Below are 15,421 nucleotides of genomic sequence, written 5' to 3'. Positions count from 1 at the left end.
GTCTCGCTTTAAATGTAGTGGGTGGCGCTATGAGTATGGCCCGTTTGCAAAGCAAGGAAAGCATAGTTCTTGATCCTACTTCCTAGTGTTATTTTGCTCTGTTGTGACTTGTGAAGCCGATTTCGCCGACACTCGAGATCGTTATTTTGATATAGGATAGGCTAGTAGTCTGGCGAATACCGGATGTCTATAAGACCCGTAAGAATAGTGTATTCGAATTTGTACTATAGAATCCTTGAACTGGCAACAGGTTAAGAATGGTTTGAAGTTAAAACATGTTATTTTGGTAAAGAAACAGATCATAGAAGCAGAAAAGCCGCCTACCCGCTAGGACAGGTCAGTAGCCTACTTTTTGGGTTTCCCACGTGCAGGGATGTATAATTGTCCAGTTCCAGTAAACTTGGTACTTACCCTAAAAAAAAAATCCTGTCACGTAAGGTAAGCCACGTCCTTATTGTACACAAATTATCCAGTGGAAATGAACTATCTGAGTTGACTGATCAGATCAGATGAAGTTATGAACTGAGAATCAAATCAAATCAACCCTTTTTCGAACACAACAATGGTCTCTCACGGGACAAGCTGCCGACTAGGTCATTAATTAGGGTCCGCAGTTGACTTCCGCGAATCAAACGCGGCCGGCGGCTTTGAATTTCAAAGCCGCCGGCCGCGTTTCAAAGTTTGAAATCCCCCTTTTACGGGCAACAAAGACATATTTTGCATTCTGCCAGACAATCAAGAAAGATCAGAAACTTCAAGTTGGACAGAGCTCAATTCAACAGAAATTGGGAGATTATCGGGAGGAAATTTCAGTCGGGAGATTTTCCAAAAAGTCGGGAGATCTCCCGATAAATCGGGAGGAGTGGAAGCACTGCTCAAATGAGCGGTGAAAACTTTACGGAAACGCACTTTGCAAACGGCTTTACGAACTTTACGAACGCCGTCTGAGTCTCCTTCAGATAAATTCTTCCAAGCCAGGGTCGCAAAATTGTGTTGTGATAATGATGGAATCAGCCAAAGTTACCATATCGTTAAGGGTAGGTTAAAGTTTGTTCATTAATGCTGCTTAAAACTATTTCTGAGAAGGAAACATTATAATAGCAAAAGATTGGTGGCCTATCATTAAATATAATCCTTGACAAGGGTTTTTGCTAACCTGGATAGTAGGCTAGTTAGCCTGCCTTTGGTGATGTGATTTTTCAAGGAACATATCCACAGCCTAAATTATTTCATAGGAAGGTGTTTTAAAGTACGGACACTGAATTTTATTAAAGATGCACCAACTCTGAATTATAATTTTGAATTTTCCAAAAATTGATCAAAGGCAATGGGCTATCCTCAGTAGGTTAGGCTACATGTACAGTGCTTAATTTTAAAGAATAACTTGATTAATAGGTATCTTCCTAAATTAGGACTACTGTAAATTCAAATTTAAGCACTTTTTAAACTAACCTTATTATGCTTAATTTTAGCACTGACAAAATATAGCATTATTTTTTTGAAAACAAAAGAAAAAGATGGTAATGAGAAAAGGTAGTATTGTTTATGAGTTATAAGCAATAACTCATAATCTAATTGAAAACTTGTAATTTTTAAGAGCTCAAAAAGTACTTAAATTTTAATTTGCAGTATAAGCAATGATTATATTTGTAAAGAACATAAAACAAGTCATCAAGTGGTATGTTCATTTTTTGGTAAGTCAGTTATATGGACTGTCATAATTTCAAGAGCTCAAAAAGTGCTTAAATTTGAATTTATGGTAGAACCAATTACTATATTCTTAAAGAACATAAAAAAGGCATTGAGTGGTAAATCCCCTTTATTGGTGAGCCAGTTATATGAACTGTCATAATTTTACAAAGGTGAACATACCACTTGTTATCTTCTTATACTCTTTTCAACTATAATAATTACTTAAGTCTAAAATTCAATTTTAATCCCATTTCAGACTCTCAAAGATGATACCTTTTTCTTTTATTTTAGAAATGATTTATATACCAGTGTTATGTTCTGGGAATGTATTTTGAAGTACCTAGCTCTCTAGAGGGCACTGACCTTTGCTGACTGTTAAAAATCTCCAAAGCTGATCTTCTGCTTAATCTTCTGCTTTTGTTTTCAGCTTCACAACTTTGCTGAATCCAAATTTGTTTAGAAGATCTGCATATACCTTTTTGTAAATTTAGAAAAAAACATTAATATGGGGTAATTTCTACTCAAATAGCAGGATTTGCATTACCAGAGAGAAAGAAACTGATAACTGAAAATTAAGGTAAAATGTTGTTTTTCAAAATTTCACCTACCTGTCAAGCAGGCAAATTTCTAAGACTTTGAAATCAGAAGAGGGATAACAAGGAAGCTCAGCAATACCTCTCTAGAGTATTTTTTTTAGCCCTGGATTCATTACTGGAAGTTCCATTTTTCTGACCTAACCCCTTTCCAAGATAGTGATAAGTAGATATACTAGAATTTTTACTTTTAATTACAATTGTTCTGCATATAACTACCTTAAATTGCATTTGCCAGCAAGATAAGGTGGTAGATCCTCCTGTAGGTTCTTGCTGGTGGTGAGTGATGTAATTATGTTGGCTTAGCTTCCCAGTCCAGCCTTCACTCAGCTGGGATGGTTGACTTGGATAGCCTATTCCAGAGGGGGACCACCTGAATAGAAAAGAAGCCACATCATTCCCTTCTCCGACATCCAGGCAGGTGAAGCTTCAGACTGTGACCTCTTGAATTGTTAGCCAGGGAGGAGGTGAAGATCTGGTTCAGGTGACCAGATTTGAAAATTTTGTGTGCCATGATCACATCTCCTCTATATCTTCAATATGTGAGGGTTGGAAGTCTCAGAGATCTTAGGGAATCCTGGTAAGGGGCATTATTTAAGCCATGGATCAGTTTGGTTGCTCTCCTTTGGACACTTTCAAGGGCTCTTGTGTCCATTTTATTTTGGGGGAAGGCCAAAGTCAAGCCAAACTCAAGATGGGGACAGACAAGGGATTTATAAAATTTTGTAACCCCACATGACTTTTTGGTTACAAAAGAGCACTTAATGCATCCAAGAGCTCAATTAGCTTTTGCAACCTGTGTCTGGCTGTGGAATTTTAAATCCTTGTCCACAATGATGCCTAAATCTCTCTCCTTGGCAACTGCTTCCAACTGATCACATCCTATATGGTGGGGATTGTTGTGCCCTAAGTGCAGTACCTTGCATTTAGTTGCATTGAATTGTAGGGCCCAAGCTGATGACCAGTAGGATAGCCTGTCAAGGTCTAGCTGAATGCAGGCTCTTTCTTCTTCAGTTTCAGCAGGCCTGATGAGCTTACATTTGTCAGCATATAATGTTAAAAGGTTGCATAGATAGGTTGTACAGTCGTTAATATATATGCTGAACAATGTTGGCCCAAGGATGGTTCCCTGTGGGGTACCGCTTATGACTGGGGAAATGGAGGAGAAAGCTGGATTGCCATTATCAGTGTAGATCATGACATGTTGGAATCATTCAGTTAGGAATGCTCCAATCCAATCAATCACATCCTCATGCACCTGGTAAGCTTTAAGCTTCAGCTTCAGGTATGAGTGTTCAACTTTGTCAAAGGCTTTGGCTTGGTCAAGTAAGATAATGTTGACTGGTTTACCCATATCCAAAATTTTAGTTGCATGATCATATAATGATCATGTTGCATGACTGAATAAAGTTGGTGTCAATTAACCTGCCCCTGCAGAATCCATGTTGCCTATCACTAATAAGAGTATTTTCTTCTAAATAATTTATTAGAGCATGATTAGTGATACCTTCCATGATCTTGCAAATGGCTGAGGTTAGGCTTACTGGTTGATATTTTCCCAGGTTATTACTTTCTTAAAAATTGGTATAATATTTGCTGTTCTCCAGTCATTTGGTTCTGACTTTATGGTCAGGGACATGTTGAATATTCTGGCAAGGGGGAGGGAAATGTGAACAGCAGATTCTACCAAAAGCCAAGGGTGGAGGTTATCAGGTCCAGCAGCTTTGTTTAAGTTTAAACTTCTTAGTATTTTAAATACATGATCTTGAGGAATCATTACAGGAGGCATTAGGCTATGTACTGTTACAGGGGATATGGTTGGGAGTGTAATACCAGGTGGCTTAGAGGTGAAGTTTGGGCAAAAGCTGGCATTCATGCAATCAGCAATTTTCTTTTGGATAATGAAGTAAGAATTGTTCTTTTTGACCTTTGTATATAGCCAGAAGTAAGAGAAAAGGGCATTATCTTTAAGGGCCTGTAATGGGCTTAAAATTGAATTTCCAAGTAAACAAATTTTTATATTTAGAAAGAACATGCAAAAGGCATCAAGTGGTATGTTCACCTTATTTATTGGTCAGTAATATAAACTGCCCAAAATTTACCTTATATTGCTCATTTGTATGGTCTTGTCTGGATTTTTTACCCCAGTCCTGTGTAAAGCCTATGATTTAGGTTAGGTATTTGGGTAAATTTGCAGATCATAACATAATTTAGCTAGAATGGAAGTGAATGCATGAACTTTATGCCTTTTCTTATGCTCCTTCATAGATCAATAATTGTTTCTAGGGCAAATTCCATTTGGAGCTTTTAATGGGGATGCTAAAGGTAAAACAGTCCATAGTTGCCAAGAGTTCAAAAACATTTTGTAAAAAAAAAATATATAGGAAAAATAATTTTTATTTTTGCAGCTGGTTCAGAAACAGTAGTTATTATTTTCCTTAGTCTTGACAGTTAAATGTTATTAAGAATCAATTAAAAAAACACTTTCCAAAATATTAGTTTTTAAAGAAAAGTAAAGGCTGTATTATACTTATGATCAGAAGAAATTAGAAACCTATAATAACTTGAACCCAAAACAATCAGAAATTACTACTAAAGAATAAATGAAACCCAAAGCCAGCAAAAATTAACCAAACAATCACAGCAAAAAAACATACAATAGGTCCTTATATAGATGAATATAGATGAATTTCTGTGAATAAAGAAAAAAAAAATTTTATTTGAATATGCAAATCAGGCTTAAAATAAAAAAATGCTATGGAAGTATAAAAGAAACCCAAAATGAACAGAAATTAAATAAATAGTCATAGCAAACAAACATACAACAGTTACTAATATAACTGAATGAATAAATCTCAAAATTAGTAAAACTTAACATTGATATGCGAATCCAGCTTAAAACAAGCAGAAATCACCGCAATTAAGAGTTTAGGTACTGTGTCCTCACTGTAAAAGTCTAAAACCTACTTCATCATTGGCACTTAACTGAAAATAAATTACATTACAAATATTCTCTTTTGTATTTATTGCAGCAATGAAAATAAAAATTACATTAAAATTAAATTTAAAAGTGATGAGTTTTCATTAATTGTTATCATTGTATATCAAATATTCAGTTTAATTTTATTAGTTCTTCCCAAGACTGTTCAAGACAAAAAATATAGTTTCACTACAAAAAAGAGTTTGGCAACTGCCCCCTTCTGTACCTGTAAAGGTCTAAAGCCTACAACATCATTGGCGCTTCACTGAAAACAAATTATGTTTCAAATATTTTTTTCTAGTTATTAAAAAATTGAAAATGAAAATAAAAATTACTGTGAAATAAAATCTTGAGCTAATGAGCAATGAACAGTCAATATAATTGTATATCAAATATTCAGTTTGATTTTATTAATTCTTTCCAAGACTGTTCAAGACACATATAGTTTTCAGCAAAGTGCCAATGATCTAGTACTTATTTATACTGTTACAGTTAAGGGAGGAGGCAGTACACAACTCTTATTTGCAGTGATTTTTGTTTGTTTTGAGCTTGATATGCATGTTCAATTTAAGTTTTGCTCATTTTAAGATATATTTATTCATTTACATAAGTACTTGTTGTATCCTTGTTTGCTATGGTTGTTTATCTAATTTTTGTTCCTTTTGGGTTTCATTTATACTATAATAGCAGATTTTTGTTTGTTTTAAGATTCATTTCTTCATCAAACAGTTCGTGGTAACAAACTGTAGTAAGGAGCGATCCGGCTCAATAGTAACCAAAACTCTAAAAAATTGAATTTTGATATCAATAGCTACATCAAAAGAATCGGATTTTAATGCTGATTTTAAATATATAAGTTTCATCAAGTTTAGTCTTAGCCATCAAAAGTTACGAGCCTGAGAAAATTTGCCTTATTTAGGAAAATAGGGGGAAACACCCCCTAAAAGTCGTAGGATCTTAACGAAAAGGACACCATCAGATTCAGCGTATCAGAGAACCCTACTGTAGAAGTTTCAAGCTCCTATCTACAAAAATGCGGAATTTTGCATTTTTTGCCCGAAGACAAATCACGGGTGCGTGTTTATTTGTTTTTTTTTTTTGTTTTTTTTTCCAGGGGTCATCGTATCGACCAAGTGGTCCTAGAATGTCGCAAGAGGGCTCATTCTAATGGAAATGAAAAGTTCTAGTGCCCTTTTTAAGTGACCAAAAAAATTGGAGGGCATCTAGGCCCCCTCCCACGCTCATTTTTTTCCCAAAGTCAACGGATCAAAATTTTGAGATAGCCATTTTGTTTAGCATAGTCGAAAATCATAATAACTATGTTTTTGGGGATGACTTACTCCCCCACAGTCCCTGGGGGAGGGGTTGCAAGTTACAGACTTCAACCAGTGTTTACATATAATAATGGTTATTGGAAAGTGTACAGACGTTTTCAGTGGGATTTTTTTGGTTTTGGGGGTAGGGTTGAGGGAGGGGGCTATGTGGGAGGATCTTTCCTTGGAGAAATATGCCATGGGGGAAAAAAAATTCAATGAAAAGGGCGCAGGACGAATCTGGTCACGTTAGAAAAAAACGTCAAATTAAGAGCTTAATATACAATGCTGGGTGTTCGGAGCCTCTCTATTATGGAGTATAATTTGAAAATAACACAACTATACGAGCGATAAAACATATATACCACAACCATAACTCAACTAACGAAAGAACTGCTAAGAGATAACACAACTATAAAGCGAAAACAGGTGAAAACTAACGGGAAAATAAACGAACTAAGAGGTGGAAGGGGCCCAGGGAAAAAATATAATCCTTTTTCAATTTTGAGCCTAACTTCCGCAAAGGAGTAATAATGTCAGAAGCCCCGAAATACCGAATTATTTTCTTTTCAAACAGTTCGTGGTAAGGAACTGTAGTAAGGGGCGACCCGGCTCAATAGTAAACGAAACTCTAAAAAACGGAATTTTGATGCTAAAAGATACATCAAAAGATTCGAATTTTTACGCTGATTCTAAATATTAAGTTTCAATTAATTTAGTCTTTGTCATCAAAAGTTACGAGCCTGAGAAAATTTGCCCTATTTTGGAAAAAAGGGGGAAACATCCATTAAAAGTCATAGAATCTTAACGAAAATCACACTATCGCATTCGGTATATCAGAGAACTCTATAGCAAAAATTTCAAGCTCCTATCTAAAAAATGTGGAATTCTGTATTTTTTGCCAGAAGACAAATCACGGGTGCGTGTTTATTTATTTGTTTTTTTTTTTTTTTTTTCCCAGGGGTCATCTTATCGACCAAGTGGTCCTAGGATGTCGCGAGAGGGCTCATTCTAACGGAAATGAAAAGTTCTAGTGCCCTTTTTAAGTGACCAAAAAATTGGAGGGCAAATAGGCCCCCTCCCATGCTCATTTTTTTCCAAAAGTCAACAGATTAAAATTTTAAGATAGCCATTTTGTTCAGCATAGTCGAAAACCATAATAACTATGTCTTTGGGAATGACTTACTCCCCCACAATCCCTGAGGGAGGGGCTGCAAGTTACAAACTTTGACCAGTGTTTACATATAGTAATGGTTATTGGGAAGTGTACAGACGTTTTCATGGGGATTTTTTGCTTTGGGGGGTGGGGTTGATGGGAGAGGGCTTTGTGGGAGGATCTTTCCTTTGAGGAATATGTCACGGGGGAAGAAAAATTCAATGAAAAGGGGGCAGGATTTTCTAGCATTACTATAAAAAAAACAATGAAAAAATAAACATGAAAACGTTTTTTCAAATGAAAGTAAGGAATAGCATTGAAATTTAAAACGAACAGAGATTATTACGCATATGAGGGGTTCTAAAAATACTTTAGCATAAAGAGCGAGGTATTTAGGAGGAGATAGATACCTCGCTCTTGATGCTAAAATATTTTTAGTGATTTCAACTATTTATTCTACGGCCTTTTTGATTCAGGGGTCATTCTTAAAGAATTGGGACAAAACTTACGATTTAGTGTAAAGAGCGAGGTATTAACGAGGGTACAAACCCCCTCGTACACATAATAAAAATATAAGAATATAAAAGTTTGTTACGTAAGTTAATTCTTAAGTTACGTATATTATTTACTAATAAAAACGTTCGTTGAATATTAAAAGTTCTAGTAGCCTTTTTAAGTAACCGAAAAATTGGAGGGCAGCTAGGCCTCCTTCCCCACCCCTTATTTCTCAAAATCGTCTGATCAAAACTAAGAGAAAGTCATTTAGCCAAAAAAAAATTAATATACTAATTTCATTTCAATAATTTATGTGCGGAGAGCCAAAATCAAACATGCATTAATTCAAAAACGTTCAGAAATTAAATAAAAAAAACTAGTTTTTTTTAACTGAAAGTAAGGAGCGACATTAAAACTTAAAACGAACAGAAATTACTCCGTATATGAAATGGGTTGTCCCCTCCGCAGTCCCACGCTCTTTACGCTAAAGTTTTTAATTGTTTTAAAAAGTAGAATTGTGGCAAAGAGTCAAACTTTAGCGTAAAGAGCGAGGGACTGCGGAGGAGACAACCCATTTCATATACGGAGTAATTTCTGTTCGTTTTAAGTTTTAATGTCGCTCCTTACTTTCAGTTAAAAAAAACTAGTTTTTTTTATTTAATTTCTGAACGTTTTTGAATTAATGCATGTTTGATTTTGGCTCTCCGCACATAAATTATTGAAATGAAATTAGTATATTAATTTTTTTTTGGCTAAATGACTTTCTCTTAGTTTTGATCAGACGATTTTGAGAAATAAGGGGTGGGGAAGGAGGCCTAGCTGCCCTCCAATTTTTCGGTTACTTAAAAAGGCTACTAGAACTTTTAATATTCAACGAACGTTTTTATTAGTAAATAATATACGTAACTTAAGAATTAACTTACGTAACAAACTTTTATATTCTTATATTTTTATTATGTGTACGAGGGGGTTTGTACCCTCGTTAATACCTCGCTCTTTACACTAAATCGCTCCTTACTTTCAGTTAAAAAAACTAGTTTTTTTTATTTAATTTATATAAGCATTTGTTGTAAATTTTCTTGCTGTGATGGTTTATTTAATTTCTCTTTGCTTTGGATTTCATTTATTCTTTAGTTGTAATTTCTGGTAATTTTGATTTTGAGTTATTTTAGGTTTCCGTTTCTTCTGGTCTCAAGCTCAATATGACCTTTATTTTTCTGTGAAAAACTTCTATTTTAGAAAGTTCATTTTAATCAATTTCTTGTTTTGTTTTTGATTGCCAAAGTTTCAAGTTTTTCGAAATTCTCTCTTTCAATATAATTTTTTATTCCAAAATAAATTCTAAAATAAAATTCTGTGTGTCTGGAAACAGCCTTGGTAAGAACTAATAAAATTAAACCTGAATATTTGGACACATAAGAATTCTAATTACTGAAAGTTCATCAGCTGAAGATTTTTATTTCACTACAATTTTGATTTTAATTTCAAAGCTGTAATAAGTGCAAAAGAAAATATTTGTAATGTAATTTGTTGTAGCAAAGCACCAAATACACAGTAGACTTATGCTTTATGCTTTTAAAGTTAGGGGAACAGGCAGGGAGGAGGTGGTTGGAACATGGAGGGAGGACCAGGGTTCAGATCCCAGGATTAAGGAATGCAATATTGTTACTAATCTGTTTTTTTGGGGGGGAGGGGCTAGGACATGGAGGGAGGACCAGGGCTCAGCTTGCATTTTTTTTGGGTTGAAGTATTGTTAATAAGTTGTTTTTTTTAGGGTGGGGTTGGGCTGTGAAGGGAGAGCTAGGGGTCAGTTTCCATGATTTTCAGAATGAAATATCAATAAGCTTTTGTTTTTGTTGTTTGTATTTTTTTGGGGGGGGGACTGGGCAAGGGGGTCAGCTCCCATAAGTTTTGGAATACTCAATTGTTAATTTATTTTTTTAAAGGGGGAGGGTTAGGCCATGGAGGGCCGGGGATGGGTTTGCATAACTTTTGGAATAAAGTGCTGTCAGTAAGTTATTTTTCGGGGGAGGGGGCCATAAATGGAGGGACATGGATCAGCTCCCATGAGTTTTGGAATAAAATATTCTTCAGTTGCTTTTTTTGCAGGGGGTAGGACCATGGAGGGAGGACCATGGGTCTTCTCCCATGGTTTTGAAATAATTAGTTTTTTATTAATTTTTTCGCGGGGTGAGGAGATTGGGCCACGGAGGGACGGCCAGGGAGTCAGCTCCCATATTTTTGGAGTAAAATATTGTAATTGTTAATAATTTGTTTTTTTTAGGGGGGGGGGACCAGCAGTCAGTTCTCATGAGCTATCATTGATAAGTTTTTGCGGAGGGACGAGGATCAGGGTATCAGGGAGGGACAGGGATCAGCTTCCATAAATTTTGGGGGAAAATCAATAAGTATTTTTTAGTGGGGGTTGGGCTGATTTTTGGACTTATTTTAACAAAATGACTATCTAAAAAATTTGATTGAATGGATTTACGGAAAACAGGGCTGGGGAGGGGGCTACTTGCACTGCATTTCCTATTAACTCTTAAAAAGGGAACTAGAGCTTTTAATTTCCAATTGAATGGTTTGCCCTCAAAGTTTATATGACCACCATAAAACCATATTTGGCCCCAGGGAAATTTGCAACACTTGTTCCCTGTGTTGCATGGGTTATGTAAACCCTGGAGTTTTTTTTATATGATTTTTGGCCTGTTTTGGACATACTGACTATCTCAAAATTTTTCTCTGATTCATTTGGGGGAAAGAGGAGGGGGGTTGCCATCCAATCACTATTGACTCGTCAAAAGGGAACTGTAACTTTCAATTTCTAGTAAATTGGGTCCCCTCTGAAGCTGATATGACTGCCTCTTTCATAAAGAACCTTATATTCCCCTGAGGCACAAGTTCCCACCCTTTGCCTGGGCTCTGGGGGAGTGGGTATGTTGACTCTGAAGTTTCTATTATCTGATTCTTGAACTATTCTGAACAAAATGACTATCAAAAAATTTTGATGTGTTGTATTATGGGAACAGAGAATGGGTGGGGCCATAGATACCCTCTGATCACTGCCTCTTAAAAAAGGAACTTGAAAATTCAATTTCCAGTCAAATGAGCCCCCTTTGAAGTTTATATGACCCCTCCTTCCATAAAAACCTGATATGCCCCCAGGGCATAACTTTTGTTTTCTGATATTTGAATTATTTTTAACAGAATGGCTATCTCAAAATTTTTATTAGATGCATTTGGGGGAAACGAGGATGGGGGTTGGGTAGTTGTCCCCAATGTCTTGATTCTTAAAAAGTGAACTAGACCTTCCAATTCCCGATCAAATGAGCCTCCTCTGAAGTTTATACGATTACCCCTTCATAAGAACCTTATATACTCCCAGGACATAACTTACAATGCCTGTCCCCAGACTCTAGGGGGTTGTGTTCACCCTGGAGTTTTAGGTATCTGATTTTTGAAGTAATCTTAACAAAATGGCTATCTCAAAGGTTTTGTCAGATGGGTTTGGGGAAAAATGGCATGGGGGAGGGGACTAGTTGCCCTTCAATCTCTTTTGACTCTTAAAAAGTGAACCAAGACTTTCAATTTCCTATCAAATGAGCCCACTCTGAAGTTTATATGAGCATCTCCTCCTTAAGAACCATATACCCTGGACTCTGGAGGATTGTGTTGATCTGGAAGTTTTTGTCATCTGATCTTTGAACTATATTTAACAAAATGGCATCTCAATTTTTTTCAGGTGAATTTAGGTAAAAAAGGGTCTGGGGGAGGGGGCTAGTTGCCCTCTGATCACTTTTGACTTGGAAAAGGGTACAAGAAATTCTGATTTCCAATTAAATGAGCCCCCTCCGAAGTTACTACGATCACCCCTTCCGTATGAAGAATAAATAAGAATGGGAAAAAAAGAATAAATAAATAATAAAACATTGAAGCCTTATGGCCTCTACTATAGGCAATACCATAGTGTTGCCTCTGAAATAAGTTTCCAGAAGTTTTTAAAAAGAGCCAGAAAGAGCCAGAACTGGCACAAGCCAGTTTCTTTAGGTACATGCTTTTATAATTTTGGACACTATGGACTGTTTTGAGCCCTTAAAGGGCTCAAAGTGGAATTTTCCCCACAATTGACTTTTGAGCTATGAAAGAACATAAAAGAAGACGTCAAGTGATATATTCACTTTCATCATAGCTAAACTATGTTGTAAATTGCAAATTTACTTATTTGTTCATTAAAAGGGGTGGGGGGTAAAGTAAGGGGATGTACTTTTAGGAATGAGTCCTAGTGCAACCTTTACCCTCCCCAGAAATTGCACAATGAAATTCTATAAGCTACTTTACAGTTTTAAGAAATTTAAAACTTCAAATTAGATCACTTTACCCCCCCCCCCCCATCCTCCTAATGTGCAAACATAGTCAAAATTAGCCTATGTATTCTCTGTGAATTTCCTGTTGCTCGATGTCATGGTACTTACTTCTTCGACATCAAATTTATTTGAAGGACATTATCAATAGCACTACACAATGGAAAAATTTTTGGAGAATAAATAATTTGGGCTACATGTTTGCACATTATGGTATATTGAAGTAAAGTAAAGTGCTTTTAGAGATAACAGAAGCCAAGTTAGTAAATATATTATTACACAATTCTACAGTGTTTCCTTTCAAGGAGGGCTACTATACTAGTACCTGGCATAGCCTAAGTGAGTATTTTAGAAAAAAAACTATGGATCAAACATGGAGAAAAAAACAAAGGTTCTTTGCAGGGTTCTTACAAATATAGATAGTATTTAATTGGCTCTTTTGTCCATCTCCTCATTCTTCTTCATTGGCATTATTTTAAACAAAATACGTTTTCCTATGAAGAGCTTTTCAATGAAAAGTAAAGTGGGACATTAAAATCTCAGATTAGAAGAAATAAAGTTATATAGCTAGTTAAATTTGAAATGGGCTAAAATTATTTCTTAATTTATGATAAAGACAGTTAAAAAATTACTTGGAACTATTGTTTGACCTTTTCTTTCATCTTAAGTGTAGTTGGTTTTTTCCTGTTCACAAAGAGATAACCCTTGAAATTACTCAAGGAGTAGAAATGATCCAGAATAAAACTACTTGCATTTATTTGTTCTGATCCCCATTAATACGCTTTAAATACAAAGAAATATTATTCAGAGAATAATTGTTGAAAATTGAATGTCAATCAATTAGTATTAAAACCCAAAACTAAACTCCCTAGTGAATGTTTTTTTTTGTGAGTATCTTGTAAGGAATGTTTTTGTCAAAGTAGAATATTGCGTCAAGTCTGTTATAATCTTTTGTGCAGTAATTTACATGTTTGTCTGATCTCTTGGGAAGCAGAATAATTGTTCCTAGACATGGAAAAAAATTGCAGTCTGTAAAGGGTAATATCTCTGGTTTCCCTGGTTTCCTTTCCTACTTATATCACCTAGGGGGGTCCCTAATTTTTTTCATATATTAGAAATATATATTCTTATATTTAAATTTAAGATAGAAAAATATATTTAATTAATCAAGCAGTGAACAAAACGTACTAAAAACAGAACACCACAAAAAAACATTAATTAAAAAAAAATCCGAATTTTTAACTCCACATCCGGGAGCTTTTTATCAATGGGGAAAAAGAAAAAAAAACAAAAATAATTTAAATAATTAAAAAAGCAACAACAATACAACCAGAAAGAGAAAAAAAATAACTCGCATTCCAAATAATTCAAGAATTGCAAAAACTGTAATTGTCTGCCTAATCACTGACAAATGTATGTCACTAGTACAACAGATATTTCTCCTCTTTAAAGTCAGACTGACAAATGAGATCTATTAAGAATAAAAACTATATTTATTCGAAAAACAGTTCATAAAACCATAGGTCACCACGTCTGATTGGATTTACAATGTTAAAAACATTTAAACTGTATATGACAATAGGTCGGAAAAACTTATGCATTATAAACTAAGAAGATTTCCTTATTTGCTAACTTAGCTGCCGTCCATTAATTCTTCACACCTTTGACCCCATCCTGACCATCACTTGCAATGTTGTCCTTTGTCCAAGGACTATTATTTAAATTACCACTGTTAGAAAATTTTACCTTTCCCTTAATTAAAATATTATAAATCGAATTAATTCTAAAATTCTCTCTTTTAATACTAACGCCTCCATATATATTTTTTTTTAGTTTTAATAACTCCTCTAAAGCTGTGTAAGACGCCTATTGAAGTATCTACAATACATATAATGATATATTGTGGCAAGGAAAGTCAAATAAATGCTCTGCTACAGTTGATTCAAACATTTCTGGTTTTTGATATTATTTCTTAGCAAACAGGGAATGGCATTTTTATGTTGCTGCAGTCTACTCGATGTGTCCTTCCTACATAGAATTTACCACAAGTATACGGAATTTTGTATGCACCACTTTTTGTTTTTTGGAATTCTATCTTTTCCATTATTCTTTTAAGAACCTATTATGTTTGTCGAGATTTTAATTCCGTTTTTATGCTATGTTTATTTAATTATGTTTATTTTTGCAGAATTAATATTATAATTAATTCTATAGGCCTCTTGCAAAGCTTCAGAGAAATTATTGAAATTACAAAAATTATCTATGTATTAGTATTAATATGTGTTAGTATTAATACAGATGAAGTGGATTTTGGACTTAATTCGATTTATAATAGTTTAATTAAGGAACAGGCAAACTTTTCTAACAGTGATAATTTACATAATAGTTCTCGAACAAATGCCAACATTGCAAGTGAAAGTTAGGATGGGGTCAAAGGTGTGAAGAGTTAATGGACGGCAGCTAAGTTAATGAATAAGAAAATTCTCTTAATTTATAATGCACAAGTTTTTTTGACCCATTGTCATATATAGTTCAAATGTTTTTAACCTTGTCAGTTCAATCGCGGGTGGTGACCTAGGGTTTTATGAATTGTTTTTCAAATAAATATAGTTTTTATTCTTAATGGATCTCATTTGCCAATCTAACTTTAAAGAGGAGAAATATCTGATATACTAGCAACATACGCTTGTTGGTGAACAGGCAGACCATTACAGTTTTTGCCGTTCTGGAATTGTTTGGAATGTGACTTATTAATTTGTCTTTGTTCTTTTTTTTATCTCTTTCTTGAAGTATTGTTGTTTTTTAATGATTTAACTATTTTAGTTTTCTCC

The 15,421-nt window shown here is 34.8% G+C and overlaps 1 protein-coding gene across 1 annotated transcript in view; it reads left to right on the top strand.

Moving 5' to 3' along the window:
- Nucleotides 1-893: 893 nt before the first annotated feature.
- Nucleotides 894-15,421, top strand: part of LOC136026385 (type-1 angiotensin II receptor-associated protein-like) — a 31,779-nt gene continuing 17,251 nt past the window's right edge. Inside the window, exon 1 of the mRNA XM_065702933.1 lies at nt 894-1,037. Within this exon, the coding sequence (XP_065559005.1) occupies nt 1,002-1,037 (36 nt within the window). The 5' untranslated portion in view covers nt 894-1,001. The remainder of the gene's footprint in view (nt 1,038-15,421) is intronic.

Source organism: Artemia franciscana, chromosome 4 (genome assembly GCF_032884065.1).
Source record: "Artemia franciscana chromosome 4, ASM3288406v1, whole genome shotgun sequence".
Classification (NCBI taxonomy): Eukaryota; Metazoa; Arthropoda; class Branchiopoda; order Anostraca; family Artemiidae; genus Artemia; species Artemia franciscana.
Note: the sequence above shows the minus strand (reverse complement) of the source record. Positions and strands in the feature narration are given on the sequence as shown.